Here is a 21,070-nt window from a genome sequence, read left to right as displayed (position 1 = left end):
TGGCCTTGGACACTTCCAGGGATCCACGTTCCTGCCCATACCTCTGCTAAAAATCTTAGTGGTAAGGTTTGGGTTTTAGCTGTGCCCAGGCTCTTCCTGACAGGGCTGTACTTTACAGGAATAAACCATGGAAAAGCACTCGAGCTTATGCACCCCTGACCCTGCAGCCTCACTGCTGGGTGTGGGATGTTGGCAGTGTCACAGCTTCCAGTAAAGGGGGCTCTGGGAGAGCTGGAGAGGGACTGGGGACAAGAAATGGAGGGACAGGACACAGGGAATGGCTTCCCACTGCCAGAGGGCAGGGATGGATGGGGTATTGGGAAGGAATTGTTCCCTGGGAGGGTGGGGAGGCCCTGGCAAAGGGTGCCCAGAGAAGCTGTGGCTGCCCCTGGATCCCTGGAAGTGTCCAAGGCCAGGCTGCATGGGGCTTGAAGCAGCCTGGGATAGTGGAAGGTGTCCCTGCCATGGCAGGGGCTGGAACAGGATCATCCTTAGGGTCCCTTCCAACCCAAAGCACTCAGTAATTCCACGATGGAAACACAAATGCAGGGTGATGACCCAGTGTAGGGGGGTTCTGTTCCGGGGCAGCATGAGGGGACTGTCCCCTGCCACAGCGGGTGGCTGTGGAGAAGAACCTGATTTCAGAAAACACCACGTGTAGCGTGGCCAGGCTGAAATTTTTGCTGTTTCTCCATTTCTGGCAGGAACTGGATGGAGCTGGGCTGGAGTCAGCAGGGACCTGGCCGTGTGTGTGCGCTCAATTCCCGCGGGTTTGTACCCAAAATGTGGCCTCGGTGGGACCGGCCCCAGCCCTGCTCCCTGCTCCCTACCCGGCCCGGGGCTGTGGCTCTGGCATCCTGCCTGCTCCTGCTCCATTCCCGGTCCTTGTCTGCTCCCTCCCGGCTCCATTCCCAATCCCTGCCTGCTCCTGCTCTACTCCCGATCCTGGTCTGCTCCCTCCCCCTTCCACTCCCAATCCCTGCCCGTTCCCTTCCCACTCCATTCCCAATTCCTGCGCATTCCCTCCCCGTTCCATTCCCCCTATCCTCTCGCTTTCCGCTCCATTTTCAATCCCTTCCTACCCGTCTTCCGCTCCATTCCCTCTCGATTCCCAATCCCGCCCGTTCCCATTCCCGCTGCATTCCCTCTCAGTTGCCATTCCCTGTCCGTTCCCATTCCCGCTCCGTGCTCATTCCCGCTCCGTGTCCATTCCCTGCCCGTGCCCATTCCCTGCTCATCCCGCTCCGTGCTCATCCCCGCTCCCTGCCCATTCCCTGCCCGTTTCCACTCCCGCTCCCTGCTCATTCTCTGCCCGCGCCCATCCCCGCTCAGTTCCCATTGCCGCTCCGTGCCCATTCCCGCTCTTTTCCGGCCCGTTTGCCCCAAGCCCCGCCCCAAGCCTCGCCCCCCCAGCCCCGCCCCCCAAGCCCCGCCCCAAGCCGGTCCCCGGCCCCGCCCCTCGCCCTTCCCCGTTCCCATTGGCTCCCCCTCAGACCACGCCCCCTTCCGGGCCCCGCCCGGAACCCCGCCCATTACCATTAAGTGCCGCGGAACGTTTGTGGCGGGGCCGTGCCGCGCGCCGGACTCTTTACCCGCGCCGCTGTCGCCGTGAGGACACCGAGCGCGGATTGGTCCAGGTACGCGTCACGTGACCCGGGAGGTTCCCGGGCGGCGCTTCCGGCCCATCCCGCTCCGCCGGCGGCTCCTGGGAATTCCGAGAATCCCGGGAATCCTGGGGGGCCCGGGGGTCCTGGGGTTCCCCCGGCGCCCTGACCCTCCCCGAGTCAGCACCGAGGGTCTTCCCTCGCCTCCCCCCCCGCTCCCATCTGTAACATCCTCCCGACACCCCCGGGCCGGCCCTGAGGGAGAAGGGAGGGCCCTGTGCGGGTCTCTCCCGCTCCCTGCATCGCTCTCGGTCCCCAGGGAGCCGCCGCCGCCGCGAGTTCTGCCCCCGCCTGCCCGGGTGGGACCGCACAGACCCTCCCCGGCTTTCCCAGCCCGGCCCTGCTCCCCAGGCTCCCCCCGGTTTTCCTGGTGAATTTTCCCAGCGGGTTTCCCCCGTGTTCCCCTCCAGCATGGAGTTCGCCGAGCTGATCAAGACGCCCCGAGCGGATAACGTGGTGCTGCACTGCCCGTTCCACCTGGCCGTGGAGGGGACGCTGTGCCTGACCGGCCACCACCTCATCTTCTCGTCACGGCGGCAGGACAACGCCGAGGAGCTGTGGCTGCTCCACTCCAACATCGACTCCATCGAGAAAAGGTGATGCTGCCTTTTTCCCTGCCCATCCCTAATGCCTTGTGGTTGGAAAGGCCGGCTGGCACCGCAGCTATCCCAAATCCGGCTGTGGGGAGCAGGAAGGATGCTCTGGGCATAGACATTGTGTGAGCTGTGCCAGGGGAGGTTCAGATTGGGTATGACGAGGAATTTCTCCACAGGAAGGGTAATTAAACCCTTGGAATACTCGGGGAGGTTTGGAGTGCCCATCCCTGGAGGTGTCCAAGGAAGGTCTGGATGTGGCACTCAGTGCTCTGGGCTGGTGACAAGGTGGGGATCAGTCACAGGTTGGACTCAATGATCCTTTTCCAACTTTAATGATTCTTTCAGGGCCCAGGGCAGAGTTCCCATTCTGTTTGGATATTCATGTTTGATGTTGCATCTCAAAGGTTGGGTTTTTGGTTCTGTAGAGAGTCAGAATTTTTGTGTTTAACCCCTTTTGCTCTCTGCTCATTGCTCAGTGGATTCATCCACCCTTGAAGCACTTTATAAACAATGCAGCTTCCCTCACTGTGCACAGAGGGACACATCAGAGCACTGCTGAAGGGATTTACTTTGCAAAACTGGTGGCAGAATTGGGCTCTGGACTTGCTCAGCCCCAAATCATCTCCTGCTGCTCAACAGCATCATCCCTTCTGCAGCTGCTTATGGAATCAATAACCCTTTAGCAACGTGCTTTTTGTGGCACAGCTGAGCTGTAGCTGCAGAACTCCACATTTTTTCTTTTCCATCTCCTTTTAGCTACAGAGAGTTCAGACATCTCTCTTTTCCCCCTCATTCTTCTTTACCTGCACCATTGCCCCTCATTGAGTGTCTGCCCTACCTCACTTGGTCATTGTCCTCTGCTCCCTCACCTTGGTCCTTTTTCCAGCTTGATGATAATACTTCATTTTTATATTAATTACAAAATCCTTCCCCAGTTTTTAAAGCCTTTTAAGGAAATCTGGTACAACAGAGTTCCTTTCTGCCAGCATTACAGGAGAAATCGGCCAGCAGTGATTAAAAAAAGCACAGAGCTTGGGATGGGGGAATTGCTGGGTGCTGATTAAATTTGTTGCTGATTAAGTTTGTTCCTGACTTCCCTGTGTGTTTTGGAGAGAAAAAAGGAGCAGAGAGGTGGAAACCTCAGAATTTCTTTCCATGCTCAGTCTTCAACCTGGCCTTGGACACTTTCAGGGATAAGGCAGCCACAGCTTCTCTGGGCACCCTGTGCTCACATAATATTTGTCATGTAATATCTCCACTTCCTGCCACAGCATAAGGATGGAATAAAGGAAAATAAACCCAGACTTGCAAATAGCAAATAACGAGTTGTGTTTGTTTCTTTATTTTCTTGAAAGGTGGCCCTGCAGACAAATTGCCACTAATGGGGATTTGCCTCGTAGGAAGAGCTGTGACACTTCTCCTGCCTTAGAGGATCCTGTTTTTATGAGACTCTTATTTCCTGCCTTGCTGTAGGTTCGTGGGCTCCTTGGGCACCATTGTCATAAAATGCAAAGACCTGAGGATTATCCAGCTGGACATCCCAGGGATGGAGGAGTGTCTGAACATTGCCAGCTCCATTGAGGTGAGGAGTTACCATCAGCCAGAAAACCTGCAGGTCTTGAGCTCACCTCAGCCTTAAGAGTTTTGTTGGTTTTTTTTCCAGTTAGATTTTCATGTTTTGAAAGGCTAAGTAAAATCTGGAATATCTCACATGGGGCTGTGGGGTGAGGTTTTGGACTCCTCATGACTGGAAGTGTTCAAAGCCAGGCTGGATGGGGTTTGAAGTGACCTGGGATAGTGGAAGGTGTCCCTGCCCATGGCAGGGGTGGAATGGGATGAGCTTTAAGGTTCCTTCCAACCCTCACCTGTGATTCCATGATTTCTCTTGTCCACACAGGCACTTTCCACCCTGGATTCAGTCACCCTCATGTATCCCTTCTTCTACCGGCCCATGTTTGAGGTCCTGGAGGATGGATGGTCCTCCTTTCTGCTGGAACAAGAGTTTGAGCTCCTCAGCTCAGTGGTGAGTGGCATTTGAGGGGTTTGTCCAGGCACTTGGATATTCTGTGAATTGTTTCACCCAGCAGTGGCTGGACTGCAAATCCCAGATGGTAAAAAATCCATTTGGTGCCTGGGTGAGAGGTGAGTGTTGTTGAAATATTCCCTCTTTAAGTCAGACATTTGTTTGCTGCTTCACCTTGTACAAATGGAGGTTTGAGGCCGTTTTCAGGAAATCACAATGGTAGGAAATGTTTTTGGCCTTTGGGGATGGTTCTCTAGTGGGAAGAACAGATTGAAATCCTTTGTCCTGGCTTTGTTGTTCTTAATTTTGATCTGGGGTAGAATGAGATGAATCTTTGTCAAACCTTCATTGAAATTACATTGGTTTTAAAAAAATTGCTCTTTAATAGGATGACAATGAAGGTGCCCAGTTTGAAACACTTTTTTTCTGTAATTCATGCTGGGGAAATATTCAGAAGGTTCAAAAAGCAGGAAACTTCCAGTTCTCTTTTTCCAGGTGCTGCTGGGCACATTGATTTTGTTTTGGGTAGGAATTGTTCTTGTGGCATTGCCTCTTGTGTCTCTTACTCAAATTTCCTTTTAGGGTGCTGAATTTGGTAGAGTGGGAACTATCTTGGGTGTAGGAACCTCTTTTAATAATTCCTTGGATTTGCATCTCTGTGTTCCAGGTCTTTCTTCCACATCCAGTCTGTGTTCTTGCTCCAGCAGCTCAGGTTTCTGAGCTCACATCCATTAGTGCAGCATCCAAGAACGTTTAATTTTTTTTGCTTTTCTCTGCAGCCTGGATCACTTCCTGGCTATGAGTAACTGCTGAATAATGTGATCAGCTTGACCAAATTCAGTTGATGAAATCACCAGAAAACTGAAGGAGTTCAAAGGCCTTGCTATTTTTGTCTCATGATTAAAGCACTCTCATGTGTCTTATCTTCCTCTGCCATCCAAAGACAGACCAACAGTTATCATATCCAGCACATGGATCTATTGATGTGCTCTTTTTCCTTATTTTTTTAGGGATTTAAAACTTCATTTGTCAATCTCTTGCCTTTCTGAGCACATTCTCTGTGTAAGAATTACATTTAAAAACCTCATTACTTTTTAGTACCACGTTTCCAGGGCAATCATTCATTCCTTTACAATCTCCATGTCTGACAGCTGTTGATTAATTCTTGACTTTTAACCCTAAACTTCACATTTTGAATAAAATGGTGTCAAAAGCCACCTTCCAGTGATTTACATCTCCTGAACAACAGATAAATGTCTTGTTGACCAAATAATTCTTGTTCTGTAGTGCCACTGCCTTGTGTGACAGGCTGGAACGAGGAAATGGCTGATTTAAATCTTTCTCACAGAAGTCAAGTGAGTAGAATTCCAAAAGTTCCTGCCTCTGCTAAATCATCCATCTGGATCTGTACCTTCTCCAGTCGGATAACAAGTTAAAAACTATTTCACCCACCCTACAGCTCCAGCAATTTATTAATTCCACATTTATCTGCTACAGGAGAATTGTTTTCAACACTCTCTAATGGCAAAGTGCAGTGTAGAAGTTAATACTTTTTTTAAAAGCAAGCTAATATATTAAATATTTAGATAATATAATATGTAATTTGTATTCTTCACTGCACAGTGAGGGGATAAATGGAATTCAGAGTATGTGCAGGGTTCATATTTTCTCTGAGCAGTCAGAGGAGAGCCAAAAGGTTTCTCTTCTGCCAAATTCCAGAATTGTTGGATGCTGCAACTAACTCTGGAAATTCAGTTTCCTAAAATGAAGTTTGTACACTGACAGTGTAACTAACATTTTATTGCCAAGAAGATCACTTGCTTCATTCTCCTTTCTTCCCCTTTTTCTTCCTTTTTCTTTCCTTCCTTTGTTCTTTTCTTTACCCCTTCCCTTTTTTCTTCCCCTCTTTCTTCTTTTTTCTTTCCCCTTTTTCTTTTTTTTTTTTTACTTCCCCCCCTTTTCTTTTTATTCTTTTCCCCTTTTTCTCTTTTTTTTCTTTCCCTTTTTCTCTCTTTTCTTCCTTTTCCCCCTCCCTTTTCTCTCTTTTCTTTCCCTTTTTAGCAGGAAAGATCTCAGCGTTCTGAACAACTCAGTTGTGCTTTATCTTCATGTCACAGCTCCTTTTAAAAATCAGAACTTTTGGGTTTGGGCTCAGGTTAAATGGTAATTGTGAACCATATTTTGCTCTTTTCAGACAATAATCAATCTTTACATCTGTTCTGCTCCTTGTCTGTGCACAATCTGATCCCAGCAGGGCTTGTTCCTTGGGAATGGCCTCTGCCTTTGCTGCTTTGCAGGATCTCCCAACATCCATGCTGGGTTCTTGACTTTTTTTTTAAGGCCTATTGGTAGAGCTTGACATTTCCCAATGTTTTGTAGAAAAACGACCTCTTCTGGCAATTTTAGGCTTTAGGAGGAATGATAGCTTGGACATTTGGGAATCAATGTCTCTGTAAACAAGTAATAGGACAAGAAAAGTGAAAATCCAAGAGTTCATCCTGCACTAGGTTTTAAAATCACTGTTTTCTTTCTCTGGAGTTCTCTCTCCTTTCTGCTCAGCCCTCATCCTGCTTTTATCTTTAACTTCTTTTGATTCCTAAAAGCTCAGATGTATTGCTGAAAGAATTAAGGGTTCACGTTGCACTCCCTGAGTTTTACACAGCACAATTACCTGATTGAAAGTGAGGTCTCCCTTCATCCCTTGCCCTGCAATCCTTCTTCTTTTGCTGTGCCTCATTCTTCCAGTTACTGATGGCCCTTTTTTGCTTCCAAATTCCAGCCAGGCCAAAGCTAAAGGAGTTGATTTGTACAGTCTGGAGCTGGCAGTGCAGAGGTTAATGGGATCTCTGCAGCAGGAGCTGCTGGAGGGAAGACAAATGGTGCCAAGTGCTGCCAGGCTCCTCCTCCTTGCCATGGAAATTACACCAGGGATGGGGATGGTGTGTCTGTGCTGTAAATGGGGAGGAGAGCAGGTTGTGGGCAGGGTTAAATTATCAGAGCAGGGCATAAATCAGGTGCTGCTGCCCCATTCCTTTCCATACTGGTGGTGCCAGTGACAGCCATTCTCCCACACGTTCCCCAGAGTTCTGGTTTTGCCTTCTCCACTTCCTGTGTCACAGTGAGGTTTTTATGTTTGATATTCCAGATCCATGCATATTTTTTTCATGGTAATCAAACTGCACACCCTCCTACATAAACCAACACAGACACCCCAAAAACCCTGTTAAAAATCCCATTGCTGGTGCATTAAAAGCTGGAGCTGTGACCAGCCACATCCCTTTTGTGCCCCAGAAGTTTTCATCTCTGCTCTTAACATGATGGCCAGAGGCAATTTGACTTTGCATCTGGGAGGAGCTCTGCGTTTTATCAAATGGAGCTGTTCAGAGCAGCTGCTTTGAGGGTAATGAATAATTAAATAAGGTTATAGCAGGGATGGTGCAAAACTGTCCAGCTGGGCTGCTGCAAACAGGCACCAATTGCTGCTCTTGATGCTGATAATTATTTTTTCCCAGCATCTTTTTTATCTGTCCACCAAAAAGGACAATTTTCCTGTCTCCTAAGCCACACAGTCCATGCCTTGGAGCTGCTGCTGCTGAAATAGTGTTGTGAGTCAGATCAGCTTGTTCAGGTGATGGAAAGGCTTCATTGCCAGAAGATATTCCTGAATTGATCCCACTTTTCCACTGGACCAGTGAGCCAGTCAGGTGGATTTATAGAAGCAGGTAGCAATCAGGAGGTGTGTGGCAAGAGGTAGTAAGGATCTGGAAGAAAGGAATTCTGATCAGACATGTGCAGTTAATTCGTATTAAGTCAGCAGACCTGACTTGATATGAATTTTGTGTACTTTGTCACAGCCTAATTTAGCTGTTGTGCTCTTCTCTCACTTTGACCTGCCTGCTTTGTCCCTCTGCCTTTTTGTCTGCCTCAAACTTTCCTTGAACTCAGATGAGCAGAGGATTGATGGATCTCTGAGGTCTCTCCCTGCTGCAGAAGCTCCCCATTAACCTTTTTCCCTGATCTGGAGCCAAGGCCTGTGGGTGACCCTGGGTGTCAGGTAGCTGGAATTCTCATGCCAAGTGCCTGTGAGGTGCCACATTCAGCTCTCCTTTCCCAGGGCTTTGGCTGTTGGGAGTTGGAGAAATTACATCACAGCAGCTCATGGTGAGCCCTTGGTGCTTTAGGAGGAAGAGCTGTAGCTGAGCCCATGGAAAAGAACCAAACTGGAGACATGTAAATTGAAATTTTAACCTCAAAGCAGCTTCAACATCTGGAATGGGTGGAAATTCTTGCCTTTCTTGGCAACCTTTGTCTTGTGAACTCTTCTTTCAGCACAGATGGAGAGTTGAGCCCATATTCTCTGTATCTAAATGAACTTTTTTCCTTTTTTCCCCTCTTGTTGTGGGAATACATTTCTCTGTGGGGTCTCCCCTTGCTGTCTGCTCTGCCTGTGAAATAATTTAAAGCCACAATCACCTGTTTCTGCCCACTGGGCTTATTTTGTGCTGTTTGAGGATGTGGATAAACCAGAGTGGGGACTGTTGCTCAAGACCCAGAGGCAGCTAATCATTCTTCCATTGGTTCTGAGCTTTATCTGCACTCTGGGGAATGAGATGACTGCAGGGAGCACCAAGGGATGTGCTGGGAAAATTAATGGGTCAACAGCCCTGTAAATGGCTACTTAAAGGCCAATTTGTGGTGCAGATGGAACAGATCACAAATACAGCTCTGTGTCTGTGCTTTATCTTGGCTATTGAAGCCTTTCTTCCCCGTTACCTCTCCCATAGAATGTCTTTTCTGACCCAAAGCTGTGTTCTGATGTTTTTCAGACCAATGAATGGCGTCTGAGCTGCGTGAACAAGGAGTTCTCAGTGTGTCCCTCCTACCCTCCGGTTGTCATTGTCCCCAAATCCATCGATGATGAGGCGCTCCGCAAAGTCGCCCTGTTCCGCCAGGGCGGCCGCTTCCCCGTGCTGAGCTACTACCACAAGAAAAATGGGATGGTGAGCTGGGCTTGAGGGGTGCCTGAAGGTCTGGAAAGTGGTTAGCTTGTTTTTGTTTGTTTGTTTTTATTTAGAGTTAGGATTGAATGCTTAAGAGACTGATTTTTTTTTTTTTTTGTTTGTTTGGACTCGGTTGTTTATTGAATCTCATCTGAAGTACAGAGAGTTTTTTAGTACTTCTAGCTATTAAGCTAAAAGGAAGAGAATGGAGGTGAATTTGGTTAGTTACAAGGTATTTTAAAGGTAAACTATTCAATTAAAAACTAATATTTATATTATTTATACTTTTGATTCAATGACCAAACACTTGTGACCCACACTGCAGTACTATTTAATTCAAAAACTGCTACCTGAAATCATGAAGAAGGAACAGAAAGAAGAAAGAGACAATCCCAAGAACTTCTATTTTGTCCCATACCTATTACTATATTCTAAAACCTCAAATTTAAAACCCTTTACTATGTGAAATTACACACTTCTATTTTAACTGCACACTAGTGATTCTAATTCTGTCACTCAAATTTGAAAGCTTTCTCCAAAGCCTCAAGTCAAAAGCAGTGTTCTTTTGATGGTCACTTTCAGAAAGCACAGAAAGTTTAAAACTCCCAGGCTTCAGGGTTCCAGCATGAAGGAAGTGTGGGAATCTGTTGGTTTCATGCTCTGGAATTAACAGAGCTCCTGGTTTATTTTCCAGCTTCCTTAATGAAGCTGGTTCTGGGTGATGGAATGAGTAATCTCCATCCTAGAAATAGCCATTAATCAGCTTGGTTGGCAATGTGCATGGCAGGAGCTCACTTACAGCAGTAAGAACAAGATGAGACTTGTAAAGCCACTGCTGGCACCCTGGCTGCCTGTGCCTGCCAAGAGTTTTCATGGAAAGGATGGCAGGAGCCACATTGTCCTGTCTGTGAGCAGTGGGCCCTCGTCACAGCCCTGGTGACAGCACAGCCAAGGCTGCTTCTGCTGTGTGACTGTGCAAGGAGGAGCAGAACAATCTGTTCTCTGAGCCTGGCAGGTAACTGGATTCAGGAGTGCAGAGTCTTCCTCTTGCACAGACTTTGACGAGCCAGAATCTAATGAAGTGACTGATACATTGTAATTAAGAAATGCACTGTATGAAAATGTTGGGTAATTGTGTCTCCTGCTGATGTAACCAGTTCTGAGGATGCTGGGATGTCCAACCTGCAGCTTTTAAACTTGATACTGTCTCCTCAAATGCTCTAATGCCTTCTCACCTCCTGTGACCAAGATTTGTAAGCCTTCAGTTTAAAGCTGTCTAGTCTGACTCAGAAGTACCTTGGGATTTTCCTTTGCTTTAAAAGCAGCCAACCACCTACTCCACATCAGTTGTGCTTTTTGCTTTTTCTCAGCTCAGCTGAAAACTATTGAAGGAAGATTTTTGCTCAGTTATCTCTCTCTCCAAATTGTTTATATTCTATGTGAGGAGTACAGCAGTGTTTGGCTCAGTGTTGCAGTTGTGACAGTAATGCTGTCACTCTCATTGCCCTCCTGGCTCTGAGTTCTCAGCTGTACCCGGGGTTGCTGACTGGCTGCCCTCACATTTTCGTTATGACTTGATCTGCTGAGCTGCTTCTGAATTGAAAGGCATTTGCTAAAGAGAAACCTCAGCTCATCAGCCTATGGACTTGAGGTTTATTAGTCCATCCATGGGGTAGAAATGTCACCTTTAACACGTAAGCAATATGAGTGTTTTAAGAACAGAGTTGGGAATAGATCTTGAAAATTACAATCCTGAAAAAGTTGGTTTCACAGAATCACAGGATGGTTTTGGTCGAAGGATCCTTAGGGGCCATCTAGTTCCAACCCCCTGCCATGGGCAGAGATGTCTCTCAGCAGGTCAGGCTGCTCAGGGCCCCATCCAGCCTGGCCTTGAACACTTTCAGGATTTATGACACTGCCAGGGTTTGTAAAGGAGCCATCAGCAGCGAGCTCAGGAGCTCACAAAGATGGTACTTGAGGCATAACTGAAGGAATACAGCCTCTAAGATTATACCTGACATTTAAAACTTGTCCAGCCAAATGATTGCTGGGTTCAAGAATTTCCAGTTCAGTTTTAAATAGCATTCAATCCTTGAGAGGCATCAAACTCGAAACAACTGAAGGATTCAGGGCAAGGCTTGGAGCTCAAGTGCTTGGTGCCTTTCAGTCAGAATTCCCTGCACTCCCAGTACCTCCTCCATGGTTTTATGTCTCCCCAGGCCATGCTGAGGAGCAGCCAGCCCCTGACAGGCACCAACGGGCGGCGCTGCAAGGAGGACGAGAAGCTGATCAACGCCACGCTCCGCTCCGGCCGCCGCGGCTTCGTCATCGACACTCGGCCTTTGGCTGTTGCCCAGCAGGCCAGGGCCAAGGGAGGGGGCTTTGAACAAGAAGTTCACTACCCGCAGTGGAGGAGGATTCACAAATATATCGAGAGGTGGGTGAAAGGAGGCTCTCCCCTGAGCTCGGCTGTGTCAGGTCACACTGGCAGAGCAAATACCTCCGTGACGTGTTTGCTCGTGTGAGAAGAGTTGTGTATCCTGGTTCCTGGCAATAGGGTCACTTTGGTTCTGTGGCAAAACCAGGATGTGTGGATGATAAGGGGATTTTTGGTTTGGTTCCTTGTTCTAAGCAACCTGCTGCAGGTTTCAGCCATCAGGCATCTCCCTGTGCTGTTTCTTTTCCTGACCGTCTTCAGCCACACTCCAGTCTTCCTGTGTCCCCCTTTGCTCAGGAAGGAGCAGGTACATTGCCAGAAAACTTCTGTAGGGGAGGGTTTGTTCTGTGGCTGTCACAGTGCTCCTATCCAGAGGATTTGTCCAGAGAAGCTGTGCCTGCCCCATCCCTGGAAGTGTCCCAAGGCCAGGCTGGATGGGGCTTGGAGCAGCCTGGAATAGTGGAAGGTGTCCTTGCCCATGGCAGAGAGTTGGAATGAAATAAGCTTTAAGTTTCTTTCCAACCCAAACCATCCCATGATTCTGTGATCCAGTGCTTTTCTCTGGACATCTAATATTGTTTAGTCATTTGGAGACAAGTTACTAAATTAAACAGATTTTTATCCTGGCCTTGCTCACCTTCTCTTAAAGCCTTAATTTTGGGGAACATTTCTACACAAACATGTAGTAATGTTACTGGAGCTGTAGGCCAGCGCTTGAGCAGTTAAATAAGGAATTTTCTGGCAGATACTTGAAGTGTTTGATTTTGCTTCTAAAGATTTTATGTGAACTTGCATTTGTTGCTGATTATTTACAGCATCAGAGAGAGAGAGAATAATGAATAAACACAACATACAAACACTAAATAATCCATGTCCTTGTTCCTGTGTTACTGCTTGGGCTTTCAACAATGTTTTCCTTTTCCCAAAGGTTTAATATCCTGCAGGAGAGCTTCATCAAGCTGGTGGAGGCTTGCAATGACCAGTCACACAACATGGACCGCTGGCTCAGTAAACTGGAAGCTTCCAATTGGCTCACTCACATCAAGGAGCTGCTGACTGCAGCTTGTCTGGCTGCTCAGTGCATTGACAGGTAAATCTCCTGCAGAAAGTCTTGGGTTGCTCATTCACTGGTTACTGATTGCTCATTAAATACCTCTGGCAGTATCAATAACTGCCCACCGTGATCTGGCTCACTTGTACCCATGGAAGATTCTGTTTCCTCATGGTGAAGGAATGCTCCTCCAATAAATCAGGAGGAGGGAGGAAATCTCGGCTAAGAAAAGGTTTTGGATCATCTGTTTAAAGTATGTTCCTGTGTCTGTTGCAGCCAAGCTAATTTAGGGAGTTTTATTGAAGGTTTGGGTTAAAATGGGTCCATCTGAAATGCTGTTTGATGGCCTGGAAAAGGGGACACAGTGATGTCTTTTTCTTTTTTTAAGAAGTCTTTCTTTCTTTTCAGCTGCAAATTTCCAATACCACACCTCACTTCTTGAGGTTAAAACAATGTCATCTCCTTGTTTTCCCCAGGAATTGGTCCAATACTTTTCCCCTCTTATATTTTTATCCTCACAGCTCTATCCAGGCAATCCTGCTCATCCTTTCTAAGTGCTTGTGACCTCTTTTAACCTGACATTTCTTTCACAAATGCAGCTGACTCAGCAGACTCGTGTTCATACCTCAGGCTGCAGAGCCAGTGCTTGCTGTCAAGTGCCAGGGTTTGTAAGGCCAGATGCAGGAATCTAAATTGGTTTTATCTGTGGCTCTGGGTGGGAAAAGCCCATCCCAAAATTTAGGGAAAACCTGGCTTTTCATAGGAGCTGGGGGATGTGTTCTGCAGCTGAAATGCAGGCTCAATGGTGAAACAGCACTGCTGCATTAAAATGGGAGCTCTGTGCTTTTTAAAAGCTCTGACAGTGCTGGTTTCATTACTGGCTGTGCCAGGAAAGGATTGCTCTGGATCAATAGTTTTATCTGAAATTCTTTCCTGCAAGCATGTAATGGGAAAGATCAGTGATGAAACCCTTCTGGCTTGTTGGGACAGTGGCTGATTTCATAATTTTTAACCTCAGCTTTGCTTTTTGTGTTTACCCGGAGCCATGGCAGGTCAATTGCAGGTGCCCGACCTGCCTCACTCGGAGCCTGGAGGTCAGAGCTGGGCTGACAAGGAGAGTTCTGTTGTATTTTCCATGTGGATGGAATGGCTGGGACAGATCTTTCAGCATCTTAAAGGCCTGAAAGATAAAAGAGGAAAATAATGTTAGAAAATTAGCATAGAGAAAAGTGAAGATTAGGTAGGGAAGGAAGGTTTTAATTAAATATTAGGGAGAAACTCTGTATTATAACAGTGGTGAGGCCCTGACAGAGGTTTCCCAGAGAAGCTGTGACTGCCCCATGATCCCTGGAAGTGTCCAGGGCCAGGCTGGATGGGACTTGGAGCAACCTGGGATAACAGAAGGTGTCCCTGCCCTTGGCAGGGGTGGAATGGGATGAGTTGAACTTCCAAGCTGTAACTCAAAGGGATGCTAATCCCAAAGAGTGAGAACCACGAAGGAGATCTCATTGTGTGCCTTCTGTCAGTGTGAGAAAAGATCTGGAGTTGCAGACTGCTCAGCAAGATACTGAGCCTTTAGTGATGCAGAGCTCAGGTCACTGCGGATGAGTATCCAGGTGAGATCCTGTGGGATCCATGTGGGAGGGGCTGCAATGGTGATAAAGAGCCAGCAAAACCTCAACACTGTCAGCACTGGTGTCCATGGCATGTAATGGCATCCACTGGGATGGGTTCTGCTCATTCATACTCTTATTATCCCTTCCCACCTTTTCTTTTCCCAGGGAAAGTGCTTCAGTGTTAGTCCATGGCAGTGAAGGGACTGACTCCACACTCCAGGTCACTTCCCTGGCACAGATCATCCTGGATCCAAGGTGCAGGACCATCCGTGGCTTCGAGGCTCTTGTCGTGAGGGAGTGGCTGCAGGTGAGAATTAGCCCTGGACAGAACAACAACCAGTTCCAGAGACACTGGGGTTGGGAAAGAGCCTGAGGCAGCAAACAGGTTGGGCCTTGTTGCATCCCTGCTAAGTGTGAGTGTCCTTTGTCCTAAAGAGCAGCATCATTACCTGAGTCATTTGTCCCTCTGGCACTCCTGGGGCCTCTGCCTCTCATGGCAGGTTTTTTGATTTTGGGGAACTGCCTGTTTTGTGTGGTCTGGGTGAACATCTCTTATCAAGAATGGTTTGGATTGGAAGGCACCTTAAAGTTCCTCTCATTCCAACCTCCTGCCATGGGCAGAGACACCTTCCACTGGACCAGGTTTCACATCTTCCATCTCATTAGAGAAAACTTGTTCAGACCAAACCACAAAATCTGAGTTGTGCTCTTTGTACCTTGGCAATCTGGTCCTCCAGTGCACCCACACCAGCTTGTTCCTGCTCACATTCTCTGATCAAACACAGCCTGAGAAAGGCAGGGAATTCAGACATAGACTCACAGAACAGGTTGGAAAATATGTTTAAGATTGTCAAGTCCAGCTGTCCCCCAGCACTGCCAAGGCCACCACTCATCTGTGTCCCCAAGTGCCACATCCATGTGGCTTTTTAATCCTTCCAGGGATGAGGACTCCACCATTGCCCTGGGTAGCTGTGCCAGGGCTGAACAACCCTTTTCATGAGGAAATTTTCCCTAATATCCAATCTAAACCTCCTCTGGTGCAGCTTGAGGCTGTTCCCTGTCATCCTGTCCCTGTTCCCTGGGAGCAGAGCCCGACCCCCCTGGTTGTCCCCTCCTGTCAGGGAGTTGTGCAGAGCCACAAGGTCCCCCCTGAGCCTCCTTTTCTCCAGGCTGAGCCCCTTTCCGAGCTCCCTCAGCCTCTCCTGGTGCTCCAGCCCCTTCCCCAGCTCTGTTCCCTTCCTTGGACACACTCCAGCCCCTCAATGTCTTTCTTGTAAGGAGGGCCTAAAACTGAACCCCAGATTTGAGGTGCCCCAGCAGTGCCAGCACAGGAACAATGGTTTCTAACAGCTTGGTCCTGGCTGCCTGAGCAGCTGCATAGGCAGAACTCGCTGAAATGTTTTTTCCCCATCCTCCCATCCCATTCCTTGGTGTGTGATGCTGTCCCTGATTCCCTCCAGGCTGGCCACCCTTTCCAGCAGCGCTGTGCCCAGTCAGCCTATTCCAACAGCAAACAGAAGTGGGAGGCCCCGGTGTTCCTGCTCTTTTTGGAGTGTGTGTGGCAAATCCACCGGCAGTTCCCCTGCTCCTTCGAGTTCAACGAGCAGTTCCTCATCCTGCTCTTTGAGCACGCCTACGCTTCCCAGTTCGGCACTTTCCTGGGAAACAATGAAAACGAAAGGTTGGTAAGGATGCTTGACTTGAATCCTTTAAATGTTGGGTTGAATTTGACTAAAAGAAGGTCCCAGAATCATGGATTAGTTTAGGTTAGAAGGAACCTTAAAAATCATCTTGTTCCAACCCCCTGCTGTGGGCAGGGACACCTTCTGCTGTCCCAGGTTTCTCCAAACCTCATCCAACCTGGCCAAAGATCTCCACCCATCACCAGTTTATTTAGTTTCTCACACAGAAACTCTTCCATAGAAGAGTAACCAGCTGGAGTTGATGTGAGTCACAGCTGTGGGAAGCAGACTTGTCCATGCAGGCCTGGAGGAGGAGGTTGAGGCAGGCAAAGGCTACAGGTGACAATTCTGTCCCTCACCTGTGAGGGAGGAACCTTTCTCTGTAGCCTGTTGTTCATGAGATCCCCCCCAGGAGTAGAAACAGGGTGAAACACTGGAGCTGCCCACAGCTGCCAGGGAGGCTTGGGTTCCTGTTTGGAGCTTGGCAATTCTGCCCTCAGGACTCCTGTCTCCAGTAAGGCCATGGCTGAACGTCTCCAGCTGGACTGAAGGCCACTGGACAAGAAGGGAAAACCAGAAGTGATACCCCAGAGAAGAAAGGCAATTTAAAGCTTCCTCTCTGTAAACCTCTCTGTCCTCAAAGTAATCTGGGCTTAGGAGAGACTCTGCTGCCTTCTGCAGGGCTGCTGAAGCAGTCATCTGCAAAACCAAGTTAGACTTGTAACCAATAAGCTGAAATTTGGAGGAGTATTGCATGTTATGTGTAATAACCTGCCTGTCACATCTGAGCACGTCAGCCTGGGAGCACAGACAGGGCTTGAGTCTGATGTTAAGCTTGTGCTGTCTGAAGCATTCACAGGGGTTGTGAATCTCCTGCCTGGCTGGCAGTTCAATTTGCCAGGGCAGGCAGAATGAGACGTGCTGGAATCTGAGGCATAGGGATCCCTGTAACTGCTGGAGGTGGGATTGCCCCAGGAAAACAGCCCTGCTTGCTCCGTGTGCTCAGTTCCTTCCTGCCACCAGAGGGACCTGTCAGACGTGCCCGTTCCAGCAATAAAACTGCTTTTATGTGCTTGAGAATTCCATTTCCATCCTTCCAGCTCTACCTTCACACAGGAGCCTGATCCCTTTCCAAACCTGGCACTCAAACCACAGTGAGGAGGTGACTGATTCTTCACCTGGGCAGCAGGCAGCCAACTTACAAGTGTTATTTCCCCATCTTTTATTCCAAATTAATTGTAATCAGCCAGGCTGAGTAAATTGCTTTAGGTTTACACCCTGTGTCATGATGGCGAAGGGATTCATTTGAATTATCTGGGGGAGTAGCACATGGAAGAACTTGTGGCCTTGTCTGTGTGGTTCTAACAAGAGCCTTACAGATCCAAGTGTATAAAACTGACTTTTCCTGTGGGTTTCTTAGGGCTAAACTGAAGCTGCCTCAGAAGACCATGTCCCTCTGGTCCTGGGTGAACAGGCCTGAAGAGCTGAGCAGGTTCCAGAACCCTCTTTATGAGGCCAACAGCCTTGTCATCTGGCCCTCTGTGGCCCCACAGAGCCTGCAGCTCTGGGAAGGTGAGCCATGTTTGCTTTCTCTTTTGTGATTTTTTTATTTTTATTTTTATTTTTTTTTTTTTTTTTTTTTTTTTTTTTTGGTCAGACTTCATTGCTGACCATTCTGGAGAATCCATGTGCAGTGAGTTCCCTGCTGCAGAAACTTTCCCCATCTCATGGGTGCTGAAGAATTCATGACAGTGACACAAGCAGGCTGTCATGGCAGGGTGGGGACTGAAAATGGAGTGGAAGAAAAAAAGGAATGAACCCCCCCTCATTTTTCTTTTATTAAGCTTGTTTAATAGGCTGGTGAGCTTGGAGAGGAGTGGGGGAAGCCATTTAGGGGGGAGGGAAAGGGAAGAAAATGTGAACTGTGAGCTGCTGGAATGTGAACAACCTTCACGAATCCCTCCTTGTTTCAAGAACCCCTTGTGACCTGGGTGTCTCTGGGCTTCCAGGTGTCTTCCTGAGGTGGAACAGGCCTTCCAAATTCCTGGAGGAGGCTGAAATAGAAAGGATCAACATTATCAAGTACAACAAGGAGCTGCAGGCCAAGGTGAACGCGCTGAGGCGGCAGCTGGCAGAGATGGAGGCGGATGAGGAGGTGCAGGAGGAGCCCTGAGCTGGGCTTTGCCTCAGGCCTTTGCTTTGCCCTTCACATCGAGGAAGAGACATGGAAAGTGCATGTTCTGCTGAGCCCTTGGGTACAGCTGATCCTCCCACTGCTGAACCCTTCACTCCATGAACCTCCCTGCCTTTTGGGGAGGGGTTTTTGTTTTGTTTACAGCTGGGCACAATGTCCCCTCTTGGCAGCTTTTCTGTCTCAGAATTGGGTACAGTGTCAGCAGAAGCTGGAACTCTTTACCTCCAACTGTGTGGATGACTAGGATGGGCCAAGAGACAGGATGTCTCCAATTTATTTTGGACTTTTTCTGGTTTTGTTGAACACTCACAGGATTAAAGTACAGAATTCTATATAGATAGGTAAAGGCATTTTGTCTGGAAGCACCTTTTCTCTCCCAGAGTAGGTAAGGCAGCTTAGTTCTTTAATTTCCTAGGAAATCTAGAAATTGTTAAAATCGAATTATAGGTTCTGCCAGTCTACACAATACTCTCAGTAGCTTTCACATCTCACACTTGGGTTTTTGTGTTCAGCATTGGCTCGGGAGCAGGAAGTTAAATACCAAACCAGAGCAAGACATTTCAGTGCAATACAGAATTGAAGGAGGGATTCTGCTGCTAATGTTTAAGCCATGACCTTCATGTGGAATTGTCCCTCATGGACAAGGATCTCCTAAGAAGGAACAAACTTTTTTTTATTCTACCTGGAAAACACAAAGGTTTAGTAGTTGGTGGGGGTGTTCACTTGCAGAGCAGGGCTCAGAGCTGTCCTTTAAACCAGAGCCAAGCTGCCTTCTTGGAAATCCCAGCCCCCCTGGCTGGCTTTGGACACTTGGCCAGGTTCACAGCATTGCAAGGGTGCAAGAGCAGCACTTCATTTACAGCTCAACAAAACACTTTCGTGGTACCTGATGTGCTTTTCCTTCTTGTGCTCTTATGCCCATCTTGTGAAACCTCAGAAGCAAAAGCTGGAAGTTCAGGTGACCTCACAGATCTGCTGCAGATGAAGGGGCCATCACACTACAGAAAAATATTAAGAGTTTAGATGATTTGTAGCTGCTAAAACTGCTTAAAGACTTTAGGGATAAGCTTTTTCCCATTTCACTTTGTATTTTGTAGCTGCTCTTTCAGTTTCTGTGGCTTCAATCTGCTTTTTATAAAATCAGAGTTCTCTCTTGTGATTTTTTTTTTTTCTCCTTTAAAGGAAAAGACAGGTAAGGGTAGGTCTGAAATACTGCCTGAGGCATTTTTTCAGCTTGATTCTGTGGGTAGCTCCACAGGACTGGGAAAAGTTGATTTAACAGCAGCAGATGTGGCTGGGATTATCCAGAAAAGAGCTTCCTGTTAGCCTGGTTCTGCTGGAATGAACAGAGCTGCAGCAGGTCAGTGGTGGGATCCCTCTGGAAACTGCTGAGCTTCCAAGTTGATGGAATGAAGCTGCCTTTATTTAAAAGCCACTTCACATAGATATGTGTGAAAATGCAGGGTCTGTAGTTGTAGAAGTAGCTGGGCAGGAACCTGCAAAAATCATGTACCCACTAAATGCAGTCTAAGAAAATACTATAACCAAGGAAATGATATAAAATTATGTGATAGTGGTCAAGTGCTACCTTAATGCCTTTTGTTCAGTCCTTATTTCCTTAATTATTTCCTTCTTGCCTAAGCTAAACTTAGCCCTGAAGTCCTATGGCTTAAAGAATAACATGATCCCTTTTAAAGCATTGCTCACTTAAGGCAGAAGAGATTCCCCTGCTTGCAATGCCGATTTCTTTTTGGGTTTGGAGCTTTGTTCCCTAAATCCAGTCTGACACAGGGAATGCTGTTCAGGGTGGCTGGGGATCTGTTCTGGATGACAGGGGAGGCAGAATTGGGCTGTTCCTCCTCCAAACCCAGAGATTCTTCTGGGTTTGTTGCTCATCTCGGCCCTTAAAATGATTGTTCACCCTTTGAAATGATGTCTTTGGGATCTGCACCTGCCTGGGTGGTGTTTCCCGACCCCATTCAGAATTTCTCCATCTGAAATCCATTATCCCCAGCCAGATGGGAAGGATTCAGAAGGCACTATTTTCCCTGTAATAGACTACACATAAAACACTCCTAAAGGTTATGCAATTCCCTAACACAGTAATTATAGATTGAGCTAAATAATAGAGAAGCAGAGAGGGTTTTTTTGGATCTAATTGCCTGGCTGCTCCAGCCTCTCCTGCAAACTGCAGGCATCCGAGGAAATTGGGAAACCAGCTGTGACAGCCAACAAAAGGCAGCACATTCCCTCGGAGCTGGCATCAATTTCAGCTTCCACTTGTGTTGAATCCACACCCGAGTGCTTGGGAATGTGGGTGCTGGGACTGTGCCTTCCTGTGGCAGTGCTGGTGTCCTAAACAGCCCCTGCAGTTTATTCCACAGTTCCTGGGCCATGCAGCACTCTGTCCCTCTGTGTCACAGGCCTGGGAGGGCTGGCAGGAGGTGGATGTGGGTGCTGTAGGTTCCCCTGGGACACTTCCCAGAGCTGTCCTGCCACGCTGCTCCCACATTCCCTTTGATCTTTCCCATTCCCAGGAACCTCCCACGCTCCAGGTTCACAGCAGATCATTCTTTGCTTTGCTGCTTGCCTGCCCTATTCAATCACAGATTTGGTATCAGTGATGGGTTTGCTCCCTCAGAGGGGGATCCCTGCCCCGAGACATCCCAGTTGCAGATTCCCTGTGTCTTCCTGAGCTGGGGCAGTGCCCAGCTCTGGCTGCTCCCTGTGCCACTGCCTTACACCCTCGCTGCCACCCCACTCCTGCTCTTTTGCACACACTCTGTGTAACAAGCTGGACACTGAAA

General features: G+C 47.9%; 1 protein-coding gene across 1 annotated transcript; it reads left to right on the top strand.

The window, feature by feature from the left end:
• The first annotated feature begins 1,707 nt into the window (after nt 1-1,707).
• On the top strand, nt 1,708-19,422 carry MTMR9 (myotubularin related protein 9). The gene is made up of 10 exons (XM_014892581.2): nt 1,708-2,260; nt 3,734-3,842; nt 4,158-4,283; nt 9,110-9,283; nt 11,503-11,720; nt 12,649-12,810; nt 14,553-14,694; nt 15,848-16,068; nt 17,490-17,641; nt 18,079-19,422. The coding sequence occupies exons 1-10, from the start codon at nt 2,076-2,078 to the stop codon at nt 18,240-18,242; spliced, it is 1,653 nt and encodes a 550-aa protein (XP_014748067.1). The 5' UTR covers nt 1,708-2,075; the 3' UTR covers nt 18,243-19,422.
• The last annotated feature ends 1,648 nt before the right edge of the window (nt 19,423-21,070 follow it).

The sequence above is a fragment of the Sturnus vulgaris genome, chromosome 3 (genome assembly GCF_052056855.1).
Source record: "Sturnus vulgaris isolate bStuVul1 chromosome 3, bStuVul1.hap1, whole genome shotgun sequence".
In the NCBI taxonomy this organism is placed as follows: domain Eukaryota; kingdom Metazoa; phylum Chordata; class Aves; order Passeriformes; family Sturnidae; genus Sturnus; species Sturnus vulgaris.
Note: the sequence above shows the minus strand (reverse complement) of the source record. Positions and strands in the feature narration are given on the sequence as shown.

Bases quoted from the DNA above. Each gene is read 5' to 3' on its own strand.
- MTMR9 (XM_014892581.2), top strand. From the start codon at position 2,076: ATGGAGTTCGCCGAGCTGATCAAGACGCCCCGAGCGGATAACGTGGTG. The intron at 9,284-11,502 runs GTGAGCTGGGCT...ATGTCTCCCCAG, and splicing joins ACCACAAGAAAAATGGGATG to GCCATGCTGAGGAGCAGCCA. The intron at 11,721-12,648 runs GTGGGTGAAAGG...CTTTTCCCAAAG, and splicing joins ATTCACAAATATATCGAGAG to GTTTAATATCCTGCAGGAGA.